The 24694-nt window shown below is 39.0% G+C and overlaps 1 protein-coding gene across 1 annotated transcript in view; it reads right to left on the bottom strand.

The window, feature by feature from the left end:
- Positions 1–24694, bottom strand: part of LOC109930330 (RALY RNA binding protein like) — a 428249-nt gene that overhangs the window by 62231 nt on the left and 341324 nt on the right. The window contains exons 6-8 of the mRNA XM_048595997.1: positions 17383–17496; positions 5092–5270; positions 3403–3458 (exon numbers count right to left, since the gene is read on the bottom strand). Coding sequence (XP_048451954.1) covers positions 3420–3458; positions 5092–5270; positions 17383–17496 — 332 coding nt within the window. The 3' untranslated portion in view covers positions 3403–3419. The remainder of the gene's footprint in view (positions 1–3402; positions 3459–5091; positions 5271–17382; positions 17497–24694) is intronic.

Below are 24694 nucleotides of genomic sequence, written 5' to 3'. Positions count from 1 at the left end.
TTATGATATTGAAGGATTCAATAGACTTAGTTATTAAAACTAAGTATTATGCACCAACATCACATTAGCTGGGCACATAAGTGTCCAAGCTAATGTTAAACTTTTAGAATACATCAGAGGAGCATTCTTCAAGTAGAGAACCAAGCTTCTGAATCAAGGTAAGATAGAGAATGAGACTTTGAGACTGTACCGATACAGGCAATCACACCATAATGATATCATAAGCATTTCTCTGCAAAGTACGTTGACATACTGACTGTGAGACCGAACAAATCGTACTTGTGATAAACCAAAGATCTAGGCTCTTAACAGTGGATTAAGCAAAGTCATGCACACTTGTCGTATGATCGCACTAACTAATTGGAGTGGAGTTAGGCCACATTACAGCATGAAGTCATGGGCAAGCCTGTAGTGATGAATGCAAAATGTTCTTGGTCAAGTCCTGAATGTATACATACTAAGAAAATTTTTTATTGCACTGCAAACCAGCTTATTTCACCAAAAATTGCCAGCTCACTCTTTAATTTTTAAGAATGATTTGTACAATGGTAGAAAGCAAAGCAAGGAATGCCTCACTCTCATGGCCCATGCTGATATTAATGGCAGCAATAAGTGCTGCATCTTGTAATAGGAAAATCCATCAAGATACCTTGCTTTGCTGCTGTAAAGAGATTACCCACAGAGTACGAGACCAACAAAACTGCCTGAATGACCTCAATGACCTACTGGGTATTAAGAAATTAAATAAAACATTTTAGTCAAGGAAAATGAATATTATTATCGTGTTGACCCTGAAGCAGCTGACAAATTCCCACTCTCTCACCGGTCTGTTTCCCTAGCAAAAGCCACAAAGGCTGTATGGATGCTCCATGAATTGACACTGTAAAAATAATTCATTTTATATTGATACCATGGTGGCCAAAATGTTGAATCATTTCAAGGAGTTAGATAAACATCGCACTTGAGGCTAAAGGGATCAAAGGATATGGAGGAAATTGAGTTGGATGATCAGCCATGACCATATGAATAATGTTGTAGGTTCCAACGGCCAAATGGCCCACTGCTGCCCTTATTTTCCATGTTTTATGAACAACAGGTCAGAAGGCAGTTACAAACGTTTTTAAGAATATTGATCAACAGTAGTCTGTCCTGCCAGGTTTGATTTTTGCTAGACTCTGAAAAAGATCCATTTCCTTACATATTTAAATCAGGACCCAGTGGTAGGGCCCTGGCACAACTTTCCATTCCAAATGAGGCATACTTGGGCCTCCAGGAGCCAAGGTAGATCCTTTCAAAGGAACAGCTAGAGGTCATTCTGGAAATATTGCAATAACTTTCCAAATGATATTTGTGGAATCAGGAATAGCATTCTTTCTCTATCAGCCCCTTTTGCCAATTTTTGCGTTTTTTTCTTTTCCCTCCCCTTAAATGAATACATCTGGTATGATTCCAAGGTGAGTACAATTACAACATTTAAAATACATTTGGACAGGTACATGAATAGGAAAGGTTTAGATGGAAATGGGCTAAACGCAGGCAAATGGGACAATGGGACATGTTCAGATTAAGAAATCTGGTCAGCATAGATGAGTTGAACCGAAGGGTCTGTTTCCGTGCTGTATGTCTCTATGGCTTTAAGTAACTGCCTCCTTTCCTGTTTTAAAAGCCCATCTGTAGACAGAAAACAATGCCAGCTTTCAATCATATTCAAATTATCATTTTCATGGCAAGTTATCAGACCTCTTGATAGCGCAGATTTACATTTGATGACATTATCAAGTAAGAAAGAGTCTGATCCACTGGAAATATACATAAAACTAAAAATGCCAAACTTTTATGTCAAACATCTTTCTCAAAAGTGATTCCTGACAATTACTCATGAACCCAATGTTTAAAATCAAAAAATCATTTCAAAGCAGTCCTGCTGTTAAGAACAGCAACTGGAAGCACTTATACTTATAAATAAGTACCAGGTTGAATATGCAAAATTCTCAGTATGAAATATGATGGGTGCAAAATATTTGATTAAAAAAGCTTAACAGCTAATAAAAAAAGGACCTATTTAATATGCTTTGAGTTCATGTCTTTTTTTGGAGGAAGTTAATATGTAGCAGCAAGGCCATAAAACTGTTTGAAAATTCAGTGTAGTTCAGTGTGTCTGCAGCACTAAGCCAAAATACTTCATAGGTTGAATTGATAACATATTATAAAAATGATATTACGATATATATTGAAAGTTACAAAAATCTACTAGTCACCTTGAGTTAACCTTAGCCAGAGAATTGCCTGCAGTTGATTCACTTCTTGCTAATGCAACAGTATGTCTGAGGTTCCCCATAGAGGCATCCTTGATTTTCTTCTAGACCCATCATTATGAAGTCCTCCAAAAACAGTGCCATTTTTAACATACACACTAACAGTACACAGGTCTACCTGACCTCTACTTTTTTTGACTCCTCTATTACGTTTAAACAACCTAACAGCCTGTTCAACAGCCAGTATTGGATAAGCAGAAATTTCCTCCAACTAAAATGTTGGGAAAACAGAAGCCATTGACTTCAATCCCTCTCATAACAACGATCTCCTTCCACCAATTCTATTCCTCTCTCGGATAATTGTCCAAATTTGAACCAGGTTTTTTGTTTTGTATCAGAACTGACAGTGAGCTTCCTAACACATATCCACACCATTGCTAAGACTGCCTATTTACAGCTCCATAACATTATCCAAGTCAATCCTTTCTTCAGCATATCTGCTGCTGAAACCTTCAGTAATGTTTTTGTTGCCTCCGGATTTGATTATTCATATCTGGCCTACCCATATTCCACCATCCATAAACATTGTGGTAATTTTAAACTCTATTGTCTATGTCCTTACACTCACCAAGTCCTACTCAACCATCTTCTCATTGCTTCTTGAATTACAACAGTTTCCGGTTAAGCAGCAGTTCAATTTTAAAACTCTTATTCTTGTTATGAATCTCTTCATTGCCTCACTCCTCCCTGCCTCTGTAATCTCCTTGAGCACCCCTCCCCTCCAATATTTCGGTGCTCTGTCAATTCCAGACTTCCCACTTTTAACTACTCCCCCATTAGCGGCTGTGCCTTCAGTAGTCAAGACCACAAGCTCTTGAATTCCCACCCTAAGTGCTTCCCCTACTCCCCATATCTCTTTCATCCTTCAAGATACTACTTACAACCTCTTTTGATTCTGATAATTTGGCTGAATATCTCATTTGGTGGTTCGTTGTCATATTTTGTTTTCATTGCTCCTGTAAAGTACCTTGAAATATTTTCCTGTGTTAAAGATGCTGCATAATTACAAACTGTTTTTTAAAATTTTAGTTTTCAATATTACCTATATGGTTATTTGCACTTAACAGCAATCAGGTAGTAAACCAACCTTTCTATGCGTATCAATTACTGTGTATCCTCCATGTCTGATACATGATTCTCATTCTGAAAGTAACAGAATAAACAGAATTCATTAGCCAAGATGAAGAAAGTAAACAGAGAAGCATCATTTGTAATAGGGAAGGCAAATTTATTTAACAAGTGATCAATCATCTTCACTTTTTAGACTGGTTACAAAATACCACAATTATTTCTGCTGTTGTTTTTATTGTTATTTAAACAATTCATTGCAATAACAGAGAAATGACTGGAAGGAAAAGAGAATAAATCTGATAGGGACATGGAACTAAATTAACAGCCACAGTTGAAATGATCAGGTTTTGACATATTTAGTTGCCTTTATTGCTTTGAGGATCTGATTTCAATTGCTTGATGGTGAAAAAGTCCAGCACTTGTCTGTCTTTACGTACAGTGACATTTTGAAAGTGCCAAGAACATAACCAAATCATCTCAGTAGGTGTTTATAAACAGAGGAAAATATTTTTGTAACAACCCTGCTGCATAATGGTTTTATTGCTGAAAAATGTTTTTGTTGCTCACTCGTCACTATACTGATAACTGCTACTTGCCAAAATTTTATAGCATAAACCTTTGTCTTAGCCAAGGGGTTGTGGCAAAATTAATTCAGTAGAAGTTCCATTCCTGTGTGATACTATGTCATTATAATAATCCATTACTTTTAATTAATCTTTAGAAATACATTGTTCATCCTGTAATGTAGACCATTTTCAAAATTGTAAATTAAGTGGAATATTAAATAATTTTCAAATGTTATAATTTCAGAGCGTACATTTAAAACCTGCTCATGTGTGCCAAGTTCAACACAGCAGTAAAACAGATTATTTAGTTTAATATGCTGTGCACGAATACCACCTAATTAGACAAAGTGGAGATCTGTACTTGTGCACTTAAAAACATTCACCAAGCTCCTCTCACTGGCCTCTGAATGCTGTTAGCACTTTCAATGCTACAAGAAAACAATGAAAAGCGAAAAGGCAATCCAGCAGATCAGTATTCCTTTTTGGTAACTGTTAAGTTTGAAAAGTTGGCTTCATTCCACCTTCCACATTTCCAGATGGTCCCATGTCCAATGAAAAAAAAGCTTTTGAAAGAAGGGTGCATGAAGAAGCTGTGCCAGACAGCTGCTGTTGAAACCTCCTTACTTTTGATTTTGTAGTCCTCTTTCCTCTATCCCTTGATCGGTTAGATTGATTGTACAGGAAGTGCAAGTTTTCATTTCTCATGCGTGCCAAAGAAATAATTCTATTTGTTTCATACCTAACTGAAAGAAAATCTTCCAGCATCATGGGAATAAAAAATTCTAACTTAACTTTGTACAAAATATTTAAACTTTTGTAGAGTTTTTACAGGGGTAACTTACATTAGCGCCAGCTCTTGTGGCTGCCTCTGAACTCCCCAAGAAAAAGGCAATACTTAAAACAATAAAAAAGATTTTACTATCTGACCACTCAAAATTATATTGTTCAACATAGGTAACAATAATGCAAATGCCACAGTGACGTACTGACAATCATGAGTACCTTCTGCTTCACAGTATTTTCACATAAATCTTAAGAGTGGTGACATCAGATTTGCAAATGGAATAATTAAGGAAGTAATTATGCGGTCTTGCACGAAGATTCCTATCATACTGCTTGTTAACTCATGTAGATCATACCATCTCATTGCTGCCATCCTCATCGTAATCTTCCTCTACCCCATCAGTCATCTCTTCCCCATCTCCATCAACATCAGGGCCCCCTTCCACTTGTTCCTCCGTGGAAGTTTCTGCATTTTCCGATATGGATTCCTCATGTGCAGACTCTGAATTTTCTTCAAGCTGCTTCTTCTGTGACTCTATGGAAAAGGCACAGAATCATCACCTCTTCTACCCCTCAGATTCTCAGAAGATGCGTCAATGGAATAGATAACGGAGTAAAAAGACAGATGGTATGTTGTTGGAATTTATCTTGAGTCTAGATGCATTGATATCTAAGATCTACATCAAATAATCAGGATTACATTGTAGTATTACAAAGTATTCACAGCCTGTATTAGGCCATTTACCCAAATGGTCTATGCCTGTGGTTAAGCTACGCATGAACCCCTCCACCTAAATTCATCCAATATTATCAGTATGTCCTTCTGTTTCCTTCTCTATCAGATACCAATTTTAGCTTCCCCTTAAATGCATCAATGCTATCTGCCTCATCGCTTTCACGTGATACTGAATCCCAGGGTCAAAGTTATTCCATATTCCAGTGGCAAAGAAACAAAGCTGATATCTAATTCTTTTTCCAGTTTATTTCACAGGGTCACTGTGTTGATACGCATTAGATCTGCAGTGGTTCTCCATTCTAACATGGAAACAATCTGCAGAATACATTAAAAAGTTTTTGCATCAGAGAAGCTTTAATTTTTGTTGTTAGGAAGAACTTCCCAGAGATTTTTGTGGGGGGCAGACATGAAGATTTTTTTAGATAGGTGACTGTAAGATAATTCGATTCAATTGACAGAATATAAGTGAGCATTTAAGTTGGTTGAGCAGATGTTTATAGTGCAATTAGAGTAACAATGAGCAGCAATAGTTCAATAAATGCTGGTAACATTACAGTAAATTGTACTGAGGCTGCAGTTCTTTGTATAACTTCAGAGATGCATACATAATTGATCTGTGTCACTGGAAGCAACAAGATAAAGGGGTGAACTTCATGCTGCCTATTGCAGGTTAGACGATGGCAGACAGTCTCACTGATGCCTGGTAGCGGCAATACCTTGTTAGATGGTGGAAGCGGCTGATGTGGGATGCCTGACCACCGCTCGCAGGAAATTAATCGTCCTCATGGGGCAAGCCTTATTGTCATTCCAATAGCCTTTTTGGATGTGGATGGGGATGGGGGAGGGGGTGGGGTCATTATTGCTCATTATCAGGCACTGACTGCGTAGTATGGGGAGACAGTGGTGTAGCGGTAATGTCACTGGGCTAGTTATCCAGAACACCAGGATAATACTCGAGGGACATGTCTTCAAATCCTGCTATGGCAGATGGTAAACTTGACTTCAGCAAAACCAAAAGCCTGGAATTAGAAGCAAGCCTAATGGCGACCATTTTCGATTGTGTAAAAACCCAACTGGTTCACTATTACACTTTAGGGAAGTAAATCAGTTATCCTTACTTGGTCTGCTCCATGTATGACTCCAGGCCAACAGCTATCTGGTCTTAACTGTCCTCTGAAATGGCCCTGGCAAGTCACTCAGATCAAGGGGCAATTAGGGAAGGGCATTAAAGACTGCCCCAGCCAGGAATGTCCACATCCCATTAATGAAGAGACAAAAAATTTTGAGGCTCCTGCATCAGAAAAGGAGGGATCACTGAAAGGCAGCCACCTGCCCTTAACTTCAATTGTCCAATGCCCTTTCTCCTGTGACCTCTCATCCGACCCACAACAGCCAATTTGTCCTCATTCAGTACTAGCCCGGGTCTCTCACTGCTGGGTGCATTGTTGGCACCTACCACCACTCTCACTGGCATACACCGGCAATGGAAGGCTGCCAGCTGTCGGGGAAGTGGGACTTGTTTTGCCACCAGGGTTCTGAATCCCTGGGATGATCTGAAGGTGTCCATTGAAATGCCTAAAGGGTATATCAATCTTGCTGCACCTCTCACCGATTGAACTGAAAGAATTCAATGCTGTTTTTCTCACTGATGCGTAAGAAACCCATTAGCCAGACTAAATTCAGCCTAATAATTATAAAAGTGAGAAACAATTCCTTGCATGAACACCCTAATCACTATAAATGAAAAATGAAAAATCCTTAGTTGGTTGCATACAATAGATAATTCTAAGTCTGGACCATTTTGAATGCTCGAAGGTCTTTTTAAAATATATGTATATTACATCTACTATATTACCCTCATTTATTATCTTCCTTTTTATATAAACAATCATATTTCCATATATGCTGCCGTGACTTACATAATATATAGGTTGAGTTGGAGATATCTAGAATTGTCTGACATTGGGATGATTTTACAGCTTGACAAATTACGTAGTAGCTGAATGTAATCAGTTGGATGCTAAGTCTGAACAAAACCTTAAGGTTATTCAGTTGTATTCATTGGTCTGATCACAATCATTTTAATTCTAGTGGAAATAATAATCTATCTCAAAGGCCGAAGGAAGAAACTTTTGTTTTGTGTCCAAATGTTATGCCATATTCAGAGTTCAAAACATGTTTCAGCCCCAATGCCTGCTGATGTAAAGAGTCTAAAGTTGTTCTGGAGGGTCTTTTTTTATTGTTAAGGTGGGCTCCTGGGATTGTGGTATTTGGAGTTTGATGAATGTTCGGCATATGCAATAGAAGCAGCTTATGCATCGGTAGCTTGACAGATGGTGCAGTACTTAAGCTCGTTCTCTGTCTTCATCGTGCCTCGGAGCTTAAAGACTGGATAGAGATTATAGAAATGTGATCTGTCTTTGGTGATAGGAAAACATAAGGTGATGTGTTGTGGCTGAACAAGGAATTAGAAGGATGATCTGCAGAGTCATCATTCAGCTCATTTGTTACTCAAAATTTGCCTCTGTTCTCACTACTGGCAACCATCAACAATTAAAAATATACAGACACACATTGTTAATCCTTAAAGTAAGTGAGGCCAGAGGATCTGTGATTAGGAATTTCATCAGAATTTAAAAGCAGTTACAAAAACAATGCATTAGCTTCTGATAGTTGGCTCAAAAGGAAACAAGTTCTCTTGCCAATTTAATGCAATTTATCACTACTTAAAACATTGTTCTGATCAACCAGATACTTGTGGATGTGCATCTTACATTGTCAGAGCGTGTTGAAAGGAACCAAAGATGGATGTTTGAGAAAAAAATGTTAATGTAATATATTCTGTGATGATCCAGAGTTTCAGGTAAGCAGTACATATACCCATCACTCTCACACAACATTAGGAATTCAATTTAAAGAGTAGCAGGTATGCTTAAACATTAGCTAGATTTATTCCTATTTCAAAACAATTTTATTCAGAAATAAACATTTCTGAAGCATGACGTTCTGTTTTGCAAGTTCAATTATTGCCTTTTAGACGTGATGCTCAATTGAGGCCCTGTCTACCCTCACAGGTGGGCATCAAATTCCCATGAAGCAGTTCAAAGATGAGCAAGAAGATCCTCTTTGATGTCTTAGCCAGTACTTATTCGCTTAACCAAAACCACTAAAAGAACATTATCTTACTGTTGTTGGCAGGATCTTGCTTTGCCTAAATTATCTGTCATGTTTCCGACATTACAAAAGTCAACATATATCGAATAGTACTTCTTTGACTGTGGAATGCTTTGGGTAGTCCTGACATTGTTAAAGGTGCTATATAATTGTATGCTTTTTCTTTCCTCTGTGTGTTCTTCAAAGTCAGGGCTCAAATGTCCATGGCGGAGGATAAATGAACTAGGCCAGTAGCAAATTATTTTAGGTCCTATCAGCAGTTTTCAGTGAGGTCTTTCTTGATGTGAAAGCTGGGACCAAATAAACAAGGTTAAATGGGCTATGTCATCTAGCTACCAATTTGCCAGGTAAAAAATAGCATTTTTCCTTATTTATCTTGCTAAGGCTAAAATTTTCAACATCTTTGCCATGTCTTCTCTTAACATTAGCTGCTTTTTTCAAAAATAAACTTCTGTTCATAGTTAATATTTGATTAGTCTCTAATCAGAGTTGATCATCTCTGATATTATTTTATTAACCCTCAATGGACTCCGAAATCCTTCCTAAATTAGGAAACCCAAAAATAGACATGCAGTGTTCAGATAAGTAAATCATTCAATAACCATCCTCTCAATTTGGGGTTGTCAATCTTCTAGGATTGGTCTAGAGTCCCCAAGAACAAAGATTAATCTTCAGGATACTCCACAACAACCCTGGAGTAAAATCACCAGTCAATAAAAACAAAGAGATAACAAGGTGTAGAGCTGGATGAACACAGCAGGTCAAGCAGCATCAAAGGAGCAGGAAGGCTGACGTTTCGGGCCTAGACCCTTCTTCAGAAATGGGGAAAGGGGTTCTGAAATAAATAGGGAGAGAGGGAGAGGCGGATAGAAGATAGATAGAGGAGAAGATAGGTGGAGAGGAGCCAGACAGGTCAAAGAGGCGGGGATGGAGCCAGTAAAGGTGAGTGTAGGTGGGGAGTTAGGGAGGAGATAGGTCAGTCCAGGGAGGACGGACAGGTCAAGGGGGCAGGATGAGGTTAGTAGGTAGGACATGGGGGTGGGGCTTGAGGTGGGAGGAGGGGATAGGTGGGAGGAAGGACAGGTTAGGGAGGTGGGGACGACCTGGGCTGGTTTTGGGATGTGGTAGGGGGAGGGGAGATTTTGAAGCTTGTGAAGTCCACATTGATACCATTGGGCTGCAGGGTTCCCAAGTGGAATATAAGTTTCTGTTCCTGCAACCTTCGGGTAGCATCGTTGTGGCACTGCACGAGGCCCAGGATGGACATGTTGTCTGAGGAATGGGAGGGGGAATTGAAATGGTTCGCGACTGGGAGGTGCAGTTGTTTAGCGCAAACTAAGCGTAGGTATTCTGCAAAGCGGTCCCCAACCCTTCGCTTGGTTTCCCCGATGTAGAGGAGGCCACAACGGGAACAGCAGATGCAGTATACCACATTAGCAGATGTGCAGGTGAACATCTGTTTGATGTGGAAAGTCTTCTCGGGCTTTGCACTTTCTTCAAATAATTGTGTACTGCTCAGAAAATATTGAACATGAGATTCTCGAATTAGCCCAATTACATAAATTTCCATTGCGCAAAAGATAGTGATATGTCATTAGGATGGACGTATTGGGTGACAAAATGTAGGGGCGTGGGGTGGAACAGTTAGAGACAGGAATTCATGAGATGTAACTTCCAGGGATACCTTTAACCAGTGTTGGTAACTCTGATAGATATATGCCCAATCTAGTGGACAAAACCTTCAGCCCAATATTGTACAGTGCATTACATTAATTCCCCAGCCTGCTTTGCCAATTTCCTGTGAGTTTGAAATCTTCTTCAAACAATTTTGCTCTTGCCAATTTACAAACGATATAAGTTGCTTTCAAATTTAATACATGCAGATTTTATAATTCCAGATATTCTTAATTAAGTTAGGTACGAATACACATGACACTATCAGCCTTAAACAAGTTACTGCTGTAACCTAATGACATGATAGAATAGGCTTTCATCATACTTGCATACATTAATTTAAATTTTCTCAAAAAGCATTACAGTTACTTTTGCTTAATGCTAATCTTCTTTTCAGAATTTCAGAGCAGAATGATTTAGTGATGGAAAGCAACAGACTGATTCCAAAAGCTGGGAGATGAATTAAGAAAAGATAGAGAAACAAAATGATTTTCTGGGCTAAGTAGAGCAAATCCTATGAATAAGTACCCAATGTTTCTTACAGAAATGTGGCTTAATGACAATGTTTCACAACTAAGTGCTAAGTGCTAAGATCTGATGTTGAGTAAACCAATATTCCCCTTTTTGATAAAAGTAATCTTGAATAAAAGAAGCCAATGGAAGTCCATATATTATATGACTGTTGAAATGCCTGAATTTTTTTATGTTTTCATTCATCAAAACTGGAACAGGCCAGATTACTTTTGACAATGATATTGCCCATCTTGTCAAATGACAAAAACCTTTGAAAATCTTGATAGTGAGAATAATCAGGCAGACAGGATAACAATCAGAAATAAATATGCTTCATTATATAGATCCTTACACTTGTTGCACCTTTTTGCTAAATTGCCTTTGAGAATGAAAAGGATCTCAGAAGAGTTTTTAATGCTTAAGCCAGAGATTTTTGTAAGATACTTAACATCAGCCTCCATTTCTTTAGTGCCACTAACATAAGAAAATAACCGAAAATGCTTCGCAGGGACATAATAAAACAAAATATTAAAACAAGCTACAGAAGATGATATTCAGACACATGACAAATTTTGATTAACAAAGTAAGTTTTCAAAGAGCAAAGGGAGATAGGAATGGTATTCCATAGCTTGGGGTGTAAAGAACGAAAAGGATGGCCATCAATGGTTCATCGATTCTAACTAGAAGTCCGCAAGAGGCCAGAATTAGAGAAACGTAGATATCTAGGAGGGTTGTGAGGTTGGAGGAAAGTACAAACATGGGAATGGGCAAGATTATGAAAGGGCTTCAAAACAAGGATGATAGTTTTAATTCACTTCTTTCTTTGACCGTGAGCTAATGTTGAAGCACAGGAATAGTAGGGGAATGGAATTTGCTATGAGTTAAAATAAATGCAGCAGAGTTTAGGGTACCTTAAGTTTACAGAAATTAGGAAATAATCTTAAATCAGGAGTGCATTGATCAAACCTAGAGGTTACAAGGGCCTCTATTAGATTTTCAGTTGTAGATGAGCTGAGAAAGGAGTGTAGTTGAGTAATCTGAGGAAGTTGGAAAAAGCAGTCGCAATGATACCATGAAATTGAGGTGAGAAATTCAACTCAGGATGAAATGTGGCACCAAAGTTATGAGATGACTTGTATAATCTCAACTACCGCCAGGAAGAGACATAGACTCAGTTGTTAGAGAAGGGAGTTTGGATGGTTTCAGTGTCCTCAATAATTAATGTAAGAAAATCTCTGCTCATCCTGAACTAGTCTTTGGATAAGCAATCTAAACTTAGCAACAGTTTAAACCCAAAATATGAAGACAAAACAACATTTTGAGTTTGTTGTAGTTGCATATGAAATTCTCTTGATAGACTGATATTCAGTCAAAGAAAGATGAGCATGAAACTTGACGTACCGGTGCAATCATTGGTTACATTAAGGGAGTCCTCATTTTGGTCATTTACTGAGTGGGGATTCTAGGTTGGATGCATGGTGGAAATGGGGCAATAGTGACCTTAAAATAACTGAGAATCAATCTTATCTTGGTTCAGCTAGAAGAAATGGAATGGTCATAGCTAAAATGTAGCTGTCATGCACATTTTGATTTTTGCCTCTCAGATCCTACATACCACTGGCCAATCTACACACCTCCTGAAAGCGGGCAGGAGACTTTCCATTATATTTTAGAGGGACATGGTGGCGTAACAGTGATGTTGCTGGATCAGTAATGCAGAGGCCCAGGCTAATGCTCTACAGGCGCAAGTTCAAATCTCACCACAGAGCAAAAACAAGAATTTAAATTCAATTAGTTGGTTCTGGGCCTCTGAATTATGAATCCAGTGAGTTGGAGTACTGTGAACAGGTTTGAGCACTGCACCTTAAGAAGAATACATTAGCCTTGGAAGGAGTAAAATGTAGGTTTACAAGAATGATAGGTTGACTTCAGAAATTAAATAATGAGGAGAAATTAAATAAATTAACCCTGCATCCTTTACAATTTAGAAGGTTAAAGGGTGATCTGATCAAAATCTACAAGGTATGAGCAGGATAAGACAGGGTAGATAAAGATAAACTTTCCACTGGTTGGGGATTCTAGAACCTAAGGGCATAGTCTGAGAATTAGGGCCAGACTGTTTAGGAGAGATGTCAGGAAGCACCTCTACACACAAAGGGTTGAAGAGGTTTAGAACTCTTTTCTACAAATGGCAGTGGATGCTAGATCAGTTGTTAATTTTAAATCTGAGATAGCCAAATTTTTGTTGAGCAAAAATATTAGAGATTTGGGCCAAAGGCAGGAAAATGAAGTTAGGCAACAAGTCAGTCATGATCTCATTGAATGGTGGAACAGATTCGAGGGGCTGCATGGTCTACTCCTGTTCCTATGTTCCTATCATCACACTACCACCATCTGCCTGTGATGTGAAGCAGCAAAGCTCCCAAAATACAGGCACTTTTATGAGGGGACGGGAGAAGTAAATGAATATTAAGGGTCATTTCCACTCCAGGCTCCATCTCCTTTGCAGTCATTCACTTCTCCATCCTGATCTACCTACCTGCTAAACTTGACAGTTCTGAGAATGCACAAATAGATGCCTGCTCAACTTGTTTATGTATGTTAAGGAAGCCTGATTCTTGGCATTGACTGAATGTTGCACTACAGAAACAAATGAGTGGCCCACTGTCCATTCATTCCATGCCTGTAATTAAAATCTTCCCTTTTAATTTTGGATTCGATAGCAACAATTACTTACTCATGAAGTAACAATGTCATTAATACCCGAGATGGTGCCGAAATTTGTGCACCGAAATCCAAATAAAGTTTCTCAATGAGGTTAAGATGGATTTGAAGTCTCTTGACATACAAAACTGGAATAAAATAAACATGCTAAAATTTGAGAAGTTAAGCAACAGTGACTCATTCTTGTGTGTATATTCCATGAAAAACACACTTCATTAATTTGTCAGAATCATGCATTTCTTTTATGAAATATGAAGAATGGTATGCAGTACAACATTGTTACTTCAGGAAATACTTTTCCAACAAAAAAATCAGAATCCATTGTTAAGATTTGAGAGCTGAAGTAATTGAATACTGTGTAACATGAACATGTACAAACCTGAAAGTGTAAACATTTTAATTCTGACCCATAGGGCAAAAAGATGCTCTGTTACTCTGTCTAATGCAAAACATTCAGTATCATGACATGAGAATTGGAATGAGAATTGATACTTATTTCTGAAAAAATCTTGAAGACTGAAAAATTAAGGCATTCAAATTACTGATCTCAACATTCCAAAAGCATAGACTGGTCAAATGAATCTTCTCATCCTATCCCTCTCACCCCATCTCAACTCCAACCACTACACCAATTGCATTTCCAAGAATGAGTGAAAAAAAAACAGGCACAATAAAAATGAAGATTACATACCATTGTTCTTGTTCCAGCCTTGACTCCTGCTAGAACTGAGGGACCTAGAGTCATCATACACACGTTGTAACATTTTCCTCTTTTCCCATGACATTGTCATTTTTTTTAGAGATCAGAAGCTACCCACTAAATATCTGAGATATTGTTGGAAAGAAGGACAGGTTTTCAAAGCTTTCCATATTGGACTCATCAGGACATACATACGAATGCCAAATTTCAAATGATTAATTTAAACCATAAGAGAAAATGTCCTTGTTGGTTGGCAATTCAACTCTGATTGACTGAAGCGTTGCCATAGAGAAGGTAACAGAGCACTACAGACATCTCTAGCTGCCAGGTAATTCAAAAAAAGGCACAAGGCTTGAAAATATTCCTTTTGGTTTCAGAGAAGATGTCCCTATATAAGATCGTATGTGTTTCTTCTGGCAAGAGAGTGACTGAGCCCACGTTATGAGTTTGATTGATGATCTTATAGCCATTGTCCTACTAGATAGATTTGATGTGCTCTATTTGACTATGGTTGTATCTACAAGTTTGCTGATCAGGACATATCATGTATGGAGCTATATGAATCTGAACATTTTTATTCATCGATGAAGGTAAGCTTGTGGATTCAAGTTGTGGAGAAACTATTAGCAATTTACCTTAATCTACCTATGCTTTCAAAACTCAAAACAAGTGCCTAATGACTGATATTAATCTGTGATTGGGTAACAATTGTTGAGAAATCCTGAGTGTGCAAATAGCTACATTAAGGATTAATTTAGGATAATCAGTCAAACTCATAATATGGTTCAATTATGCTTGCTAGAAGATACAGATATTCATATGTAATGGTCCCATTCTCAGCCAGCAAGGGGATAAGTTGGTCACCTTTTTTGAATTACCCAGGACTTGGGGACAGAAGACCAAAACTTTCTGCAACAGATCTTTCTTATCATCAAAATGCAAGCTCTGTATGTATGATCAAATAACGGTAAATATTCAAAACAAAAACAAATTGCTGGAAAAGCTCAGCAGGTCTGGCAGCATCTGTGGAGAGAAATCAAAGTTAACAATTTGGGTCCAATGATCCTTCTTTAGAACTGATGATAGCTCGGAGAAGGTTGACATTTGTACAGAAGATGGGGCAGGGGGGAGGGGTGAGTGTAAATGATAGGTGGAGATAAAGCCCAAAGAGGGAGGAAAACAGTTGCACAGACAGAGGAGTGAGTAAAGGTCAATCTGAAGGAATAAATATCTGCTCATGGGGGCGATTAGGAGCTGACAATGGGTTGTATGTGGTAGCAGCCCATGTGATGACAAGGATTGGGTGTGTGTGGGTTGGGATAAGGGGCCTCAAGCCCTAAAATTATTGAACTCAATATTGAGTCCAGAAGGCTGCAGAGTTCCCAAGTGTAAAATGAGGTGCTCTTCTTCTAACTTGCGCTGAGCTTCGCTGCAGCAGAGCAGCAAGCCTGAGACAGATATTGGCCAGGGAACATGGTAGTGTGTTGAAGTGGCAGGTAACATGAAGATCAGGATATTTTTTGCAGACAGAATGTAGGTGTTCTGCAAAGCGATCAGCCAGTCAGGGCTTCGTTTCCCCAATTGTTGAGGAGACCACATTGTGAGCAGCGAATGCACTGGACTAGATTGTGGGAAGTGCAGGTGAAGTGCTGCTTCACCTGGAAAATGTGTACGGGCCCTTGGATACTGAGGAGGAAGGAAGTAAACAGGCAGGCATTACACCTTCTGCACTCACAGGGGAAGGTGCCATTGGGCTGTGGGAGGCTTTTGGGAGTGAAGGAGGAGTGGACCAGGGTGTCCTGGAGGGAATGGTCCCTGCAGAAGGCTGACATGGGAAGGGAGGGGAATATGTGTCTGGTGGTGGCATACTGCTGGAGGTGGGTGGAATTGGCAATTAATGATCCTATGGATGTGGATGCTGGTGGGTTGGTAGATGAGAACAAGGGGACCCTATTGCTGTTGTGGAAGGGAAGAGAGGGGCCGAGGGGCAAAGTGAGCAACATAAACAAGGGGGCCTCCATCTTCTTCCTCAACTAAGGATTCCCCAGCACCATAGTTGACAAGGCCCTCAGCCAGGTCTGATCCTGCACTTCAATCTAGTCTACTGTATTTGCTTTTCACAATGTGGTCCCCTCTACATTGGTAAATGAAGCCCAGACTAGGTAACCAATTTGCAGAACACTCATGTTATGTCTGCAGAAAAGATCCTGAGCTACCAGTTTCCTGCCGCTTCAACACACCACCTTGTTCCATGGCCAACGTGCCTGCCTCAGGCTTGCTGAAGTGCTCCAGCGAAGCTTAGCACAAGCTGGAAGAACAGCAACTCATTTTACACTTAGGAACCCTGCAGCCTTCTGGACTCAATGTCTAGTTCAATAATTTTAAGGCTTGAGGCCACGTCCTTACCCCAAAGTCCACATACCGGTCCTTGTCATCACACAGGCTACTATCACACACAACCCATTGTCAGCTTCCAACAGCCCCCATTTGCAGCTATTCATTCCTCCAGGCTGACCATTACCCAACCCTTTGCCTATCCAACTGTTTTTCTCTCTCTTTGAGCTTTATCTCCACGTATTATTTACTCTTCACCCCCTCCACCCCTACCCCATCTTCTGTATAAATATCAACTTTCTCCTAGCTACCATCAATTCTGAAGAAGGGTCACCGGACCTGAAATGTTAACTGATTTCTCTCCACAAATGTTCCCAGACCTGTTGGTTTTTACCAGGAATTTCTGTCTTTCTTTCTGATTTCTGGCATCCACGTTCCTTTCAGTTTTTTGTAAATATCCAAAAACTGATATTCACAAATTTACCCAGAATCACCATTTTATGATTACTTAGAATTCAGAATGTGATTGCATTCTTCTCATCCCTATCATCAAAAATTTGAAATTATCCTTAGAATATAAATGACCACCTTTGCTGCTTCAAGCTTCAGTTGCAAGCATTGTTTGATTTAAAGTAACTATTACATTGTGATAACATTTTAAGAGCTTGTTATGTAATGAAAGTCACTTTGAGTCATGTATACTTCTGACCTGACAATGCGACTGATGGTGTTATGCTGCCTTAATTTATCCCAAGATGACTTGTCTGTTACTAGAGCGTATTGCTACCCACCGGCATCTGCCTTTTGTTGTTTCTCAATCTTCTCCAGTCTTCCCAGTAAGAAGTCAATTTTGTTTTTGATTTGGGTCAGTTCCTTCTTGATTGTCTGCAGCTCATCTGATTTCACTGGGGACAGAGAAGCGTACATTCCAAATGCATACAGTTTCATCTTTGGTCAAAATAAAACAACAGTACCTCCAGCTTGTTGCCTCAATTTGAAAGAGCAATTCAGAAAATGTTAGTATTGCTGGATTCTCATGAGATATTCATTTCCTATCTGTGATGTGTGATACAATTCTACATACCACTACATACACCTCCTTTAACTCTTATCTAAAGCAAAGCAGATGTTGGAATGAAAAACGCTTGATTAAAATTTATCTGATGCAAACATGGTGTCCAGCATATTATAGCAAATGAGGCTTTCCAAAATGTTATTTCAGGGCGTCAGTAACTCTTTGCTGATATAAATCTCTGCAACTTATGCAAAATAAACAAGCAAATAGGTTAAAAAGTGAATAATATATAAATAAGCTTCTTCACCATTTCAGAACAAAAATCCTGTTACTCTAAGGGCTGGAAAGAGAAAAATTATGGTATGTTGTAATCTGCTTTTACATAAGTCGTAACTCTCAGTTCTTGGAGGCTGACACTACCAAAATTAATCTAGATTCAACATACTGATGCTGTTTCTTCTCTGCAATTGCTCACTAGTGCAACGGCTCCCTAACACAATTAGAAATCAATTGTATCAAAGGAGAAATAATCTGCTCATAGCATGATATCAATTTATTGCAGAACATACAATAGTACATCAGCTTATAAGCATTAGATTAAGGCTGACATCTGTCCAATTCGACATCTCTCCTCATGTCCAAATCATTTTCAAAATTAATTGTGATACTCCAGCTGGAGGAATGAATTTTGATATCTTATTGTCTGATTTTAATGTGGAGGAATTCATTCTTCCCAAATATAATCACCCAATCAAAATTTACCAACCTAAATGTCATTATATCTTAAATATAAAAATCAGAATACGTACTTTGTATTTCAGATGGTAAGCAAAATAGTGCCTTTTTATTTTACTGTAGTTCATACAAATTCCAAGCTTATTGGTAAGCATTGTCAATAATAATAAAATTTAAAGCAGATAACATCAAAACCTAAAGTCTATCCTGATAATTGTATTTGTCAGATGTCAAGTGCATTTATTAATGACTACAGTATCATTAATCGTACTGTTGTTAGGCAACAAAATTCAAATGGCACCTTTAAGTGAAATCTTGAAAGAATTTGATCAAAACGTTTCTTTCTTTGATATGTTCAAGTAGGTGAAGGACATGTTTGATGCTTATAACGTGTAATTATATTTGTGTTTCAATATGACCTTATAGCTGAAGGACAATAACATGCTTAATGTGCTTCCAATAACATGCTTAATGTGCTTCCATGCCTGTGTGCTGTGCTGAATACAAACAAGATCTGAGCATTTAATTAACTGAGGGAAATGATAAAAGACGTGGAGGTACATCTTCCCTTTTTCATTGGAAGGTTCATTAACATTCCTATTTTTGAGATTTATTGCCGCTAATATCCTTCCACGTGAAACTTGCCAAGTGTGGTGTACTTTGGCAACAATGTTATCACCAGAAATGTGTGACCAATCCTGCCTTACCTCTGATAATGCCAGCTTCAGATTTATCAAGCACTTTAACAGCTGCTCAACTGATACTTGTGATACATGCTGATGCCATCTCAGTCATACGGACCACAGTTCTGGACACTACCATGTTCCTATTGTGCACTGAGAATCATAGAATAGTTACAATGTAGATGGAACCCATTCAGCTCCTTGTATCTGTACCGACTCTCTGTAAGAGCTACTCTGCTGGTCCCTGTCTCTGGCGTCTTTCTTGTAGCCCTGACTTTGTTCCTCCCTTCAGGTGCTTATCTGATTTTCCTTGAAAAGCCATGGTTATATCTGCCTCCACTACACTTTCAGAAAGGACCTTCCAGATCCTACCACTCACTGCATAAAAATGTTTTTCCTGATATGTTCTCTGGTTTTTTTTCTGTCAGCTACCTAAGTTTGGTGTCTTCTGGTTCTTGATCCTTCCCCTAAAGAAAACAATTTCTGCCTATCTACTCTGTCCAGAAACCTCAAGATTTTGATTGACTATGAATCAATTCTCCTTGCAACCTGCTTTTCACTGAACAGAACAGCTTCAGTCACCCATCCATAATGCTACAGTTGAATCTGAACCAGTGTTTCATAAAGGTTTAGCATTATTTCCTCATTCTTGTGCCTTATTCCTCAATATACAAATCCAGGATTCCAGGTGTTTGTGAACAACATTCTCAAACTACCCTGCCACTATAATTTATGAACATATATCCAGAAACTGCTCTGTTCTGGCACTAACTTTAGAATTGGATCCTTTATTTTACATCTTTATGTCTTCTGTTGTTTCTCCTACCAAAATGTATTACATCTCATGTCTTTAGGCTAAAATTCAGCTACCACTTATTCAACCATTCCATCAGTTTTCCCATGCCCATTTGAAGTCTATCACTATACTCTTCATGCTCACAATACTTCCAAGTTTTTGTGTAATCAGTAACTTTTAAAATTGTGCCAAAATCTAGAACCTTATTATAGACGAAGAAAAGCAGCAGTCCTAAAATCAACACCATGAAGAACCCCGATATGGAAAACTTAGATTCATTTCGAAAATAACATCCATTTATCACTACTCTGCTTCTTATCACTCAGGCAACATTGTATCCATGCTGCTGATGACCCAATTATTCTCTGGGCTTTAACGTTACTGACATTTTATTAAACATCCTTTGCAAGTCCATGCACAGCACATCAACTACATTATTCTCATCAAACCTTTCTGATTCCATTAGAATAGCAATTTACCCTTAACAAATCTGCATTGGCTTTTCTTAATTAATCCACATTTGTCTAATTGATTGGTAAATCTGTCCTGGTTTATCATTTCTGAATGCTTCTACAGCAGCAAGATTAAACTTGGAAAGCTTATCCCATGGATGAGGCTCAATATCAATTTGTTTGTCCAGTAATGAAACGGCAAGCAGCTTTCTTGGGTTAGCAGCAATTGATATCACAAGACTAGGTGCCAGCATACCTGCTCTCAGCCCCAGAGACATGGGAAAATGAATCTATTATTGTCCAGTAAAGCTTGTTGAAAAATCAATGACCACATTTGTTAATAGGGGTAAATGTATTAGTACAACCTGTGGCAAGAAGATAACATACAAAAGTTATGTTGCAAATCAATACACCAATGCAGTACAAACTACAATGGTGTTAATTTTTTGGACTATTGAAAATAAGGGTGATGAAACATTGTAAGTATTTCTTAACTTAATAGTCACTCTTAGTTTTTGTAGTAACGTGAGTGGAATGCACAAGAATGGTCTTCACATGGTCCTTAGTAGATAGGAGGACGAACTGTTGGTATATGTGATTTCATATTGTGGGTTCATAGTAGATAAAGGTAGCATGATTACTGTCAAGAATCAAGCAATGACCTGCCTAATGTGCCATACGTCACTGCACATTAGCAGGGAATCCAATGAGTGAAATTCCTCACTGTTGATATAGATCTCAGAGGCTTCCCATTGAGAACACAACAAACCGTGCCCACTGTCCGTCTAGCCTTTCCCCTGTGGGCGCCTCTTAGTGAGCAATAAGAACAAATTCCTTTCAGACTAAATCATGCCTCCCATGTCCCTTACCCAGAAGCATCAAACTGTTTTTTTGTCACTTATCTACCAGTTGGAAAAGAAAGGCAATTGTCATATTTAGATTATAATAGTGCTATTCATGCCTTGGTGCTGGGATCCTTTGGTATGTCTCAGTGAAAGTATCCCGCGTGAGGCAGAGGTGCTAAATTTGAATTCAAAGAAATGGTAATGCTAGGGTCTGACTTTTCACAAAGCAGGAAGACCTCTACTCCGAGCTAAAATGGCACTGATGTCTGAATTCCACAAGATCCTTCTCCCAAACCGGGGGCATATTGTCTTCAATGCGGGGAGGGAGAAATGGGGATGGGATGGATTTCACCCATCTGCAGTTCACAGTTTGATTGTGGGGCTTTGAGTATCAATGTTGTTTTCACAAGGGATTATATACTTGAAAGAATTTTATTTATATGAAGGATTATGCCTTGAAGGAAGTCACATGCTGAAATGGACTTCTCAATGGCAGTGTTTTTATGAAATATAAGGCAGTATCTTATTGGGGTCTGAACAACGTGGACTATGGTGAGATTTGTGGCAGAATAAGACGACAAGTCTAGTGGGGTCAATCTTGACAGTGGATGAACTCTGCTTCATTTTTTAATGCCTTTGACAAGAAGCACAGCACGTTTCTCATGTGTCAAGATGCACGGTGGCCTTTCAAAGGTGACACAGGTTCAAGGGATACTGATCTTTCGGTGGATACCTGCTGAGTTGTGAATGGTTCTTGGAATGGTGTGTGGTAAGATGGGACGGAAATTGGACATGACAGTGATACAGCAAGAAAATTCAATACAACAAACCACGCTAGGCCTCGTGGAAAAACACCCTCCAAAGATTTTGGTGCAATTTGCACTTGGCCAAAAATAGCTTCAGTCCCTATTTTCTTATGTCATCTGACCATGGTTCCTGAAGTCTGCCCATGGTGGATACAAAGTGAGTAAATATGGAGGATGCAAGGGTGCAGGTCATTGGTTGATACAAATTAGTACTGTATTTGCATAAGATTGAAAAAGGCCTGTGAGAATAATTCAAACAACATGGGTTGGCATGAGTTGACACGAAGCTAGCTTATGGAGTATAAATGTCTGTGGGTTGGATAGATGGGCATAGATAACATACATGGTATGAGAGGTGGTGGTGGGGAATGGTTTGAGGCCATAAGGTGGAATGATTTAGTATAAATGTGGTATGGGAAGTCGGGGATGGGAGGTTTGGTGGTCGGGTTTGAGGAGTGAGGGACAGAGGGTTATTTTTCTTTCACTGTTTTTGTTGTAACTGGGATGAAGCCTCAGAATGATGGGGTCAGGTTATTGCCCAGAAGGAGATACTGTGACTAACTAGTGTTCCAGGCAGAACCAGAGGTCCCCCTGGTTTACCTGGATGGGATGGATCCAGTGATCGACTTGTAGAAGGATTCCTCACCACAGCAGCCCCTGACTATGGTGGAGTGGCTGTTGTTTCTGCTTTTTAAAATTAGCTTTTAAAAAGTTGATGAGAGGATACCTCCAGGCTATTTGGCTGCAACTGAATCCTGCTTCTTTTCCCAAACTGGAAGGCCTCTGATGGGTCCTCCATCTTCATGAGCTAGCTTGCCACCTGTGTTTGAAATGGACCCTGTTTCTATATCAATAAGGGGGTGTTTTTGTGAAAAATCCCAGACTTTTTCTCCCCTGAAGATGGGTTCAATACCCAGTAACAGTCCCAACTCCTATTTCTTGCTCCAAAGCGAGAATGTAGGTCTGCGCACTTATTTAATGTTGGATCTGTCAAAACATTCATGGGAAGAACAATAGTGCTAAAGGCAAAGCACATAAAATTTCAATAGTCATACTAATATAGCATGTCTAACAGAGTAAAATGTCCCGAGGCATGTCACTGGAGCATCAACCAAAATTTGGTACTGAACCAGATAAGGAGATATTAAGGTTGATGACTATGAGTGACAGCCTTCTGTCTTTTAAGATGGTTTGTGCTATGGTAGTGAATACTATGTTCAACAGTGTCAGTTGTGACACAGACTCGCATTCTATCTCGGAGGCATCTGGTTCATTTGCTGTAGAGGAACACTGTAGTGATTGGAATGAAATCAGCCAGATGGACCTCATAGAATGAGTTCTCTGATTGGGGTTGTTATCAGGGTGCCCTGGCTGACAGATGTAAACAGGAGATTCAGAGAGTCTCTTCATTCTAGGGACCGGCTCTGAACTGGCTGGTCAGAGCCCATGTATTGTGCATACATGAATAAAGGGTGACTTGGTGACAGGATACTGGCTTCTGTGCAGTTATTTGAAAAACAATAAATTTAGAGTTTGTGATTTTCAGGCCCCTGTTTTCTATAGGTTCGCTTCTCTGCTAGCTTTTCATTTCAGCTCACTTCTCTCAATTCCCTTTCAAACAGTCATCCTGCAGAGATCACTGTTATCAGTGACTGTCTCTCAGTTGACAGTTTTAATGTCTGCCTCTTCATATCTTACACACTGGTTTCCTGGTAGTCAAGGTATAGATGCCCAGTAAGTTGAGACCTAATGATCTGTTCACCGAACGAGAGATCTTTGTGGATATGACTGTCATCCATACGATGTATGTGGCTGAGCAATGCACGTATGCTGATGGAATTAGCACATGCAAGGCTATTTGTAGTAGTGACTGTATCCTGCCAAGTGTAGGATTGAGTTTATTTTATGATTGTCATTTTAGAGCTTAGTTGTCATATATTTTAACATATTTGTTAAAACTGTATGTTATATGTAACATGATGGATAAGCTCTATTGAATGTTATCTAAAGTTCTGTACAAGATGCATGAGAAAAGAACTAATTCAGACAGTGATGAAATCTCCTGTTTAAAAGTTGTTTAACTAAAGTCAACTGGGAAATCAGGTTAAGGGAGAAATCAATAGAGATCCAGTGGCTGGCACTTAAGGGAATACTTCAGAATACAAAGCATAGATACATTTTGAGGAAGAAGACATTCAAGATAGGAACCCACAGTCTGTGGTTAAATAAAAAAGTCAAGAAAATCAGATTTGCAAAGGTGGTTGGCAGCCCAGAAAATTCAACAGAATATAAAAGCAGTCAAGATTAACAAGGAAGATAAAATGAGAGCCCAAGACAAAATTAGCTAGAAATAGATTCTAAGATTGTAAGAGCTTCTCCAGATGCTTCTAAGGGAAATGGCTTAACAAGAATGTCGATCCTATGGAAGATGAATCTGGGAATTAATGGAAAATAAAGACATGGCAGATGAAATGAACAGAATTTTTAATATCAGTTTTCACTCTAAAGGATACAAGTAATATCCCAGAATTAGCTGTAAGTCAGGAAATGGAAGGGAGGGAGGGAGGAAGGAATTTGAAAATTAAAATCACCAGGGAAGTGGTACTGTGTACATTGTGGAAGCCACAATCCCCACATCATGAGAGATAGTAAGAACTGCCGATGTTGGAATCAGAGATAACACATTGTGGAGCTGGAGGAACACAGCAGGCCAGGCAGCATCAGAGGAGCAGGAAAGTTGACGTTTCGGGTCGGGACCCTTCCCGAAACGT

This window comes from Rhincodon typus, chromosome 4, assembly GCF_021869965.1.
Source record: "Rhincodon typus isolate 14 chromosome 4, sRhiTyp1.1, whole genome shotgun sequence".
NCBI classification, from domain to species: domain Eukaryota; kingdom Metazoa; phylum Chordata; class Chondrichthyes; order Orectolobiformes; family Rhincodontidae; genus Rhincodon; species Rhincodon typus.
The sequence above is the reverse complement of the archived record's forward strand: the minus strand, read 5'-3'. Positions and strand labels throughout refer to the sequence as shown.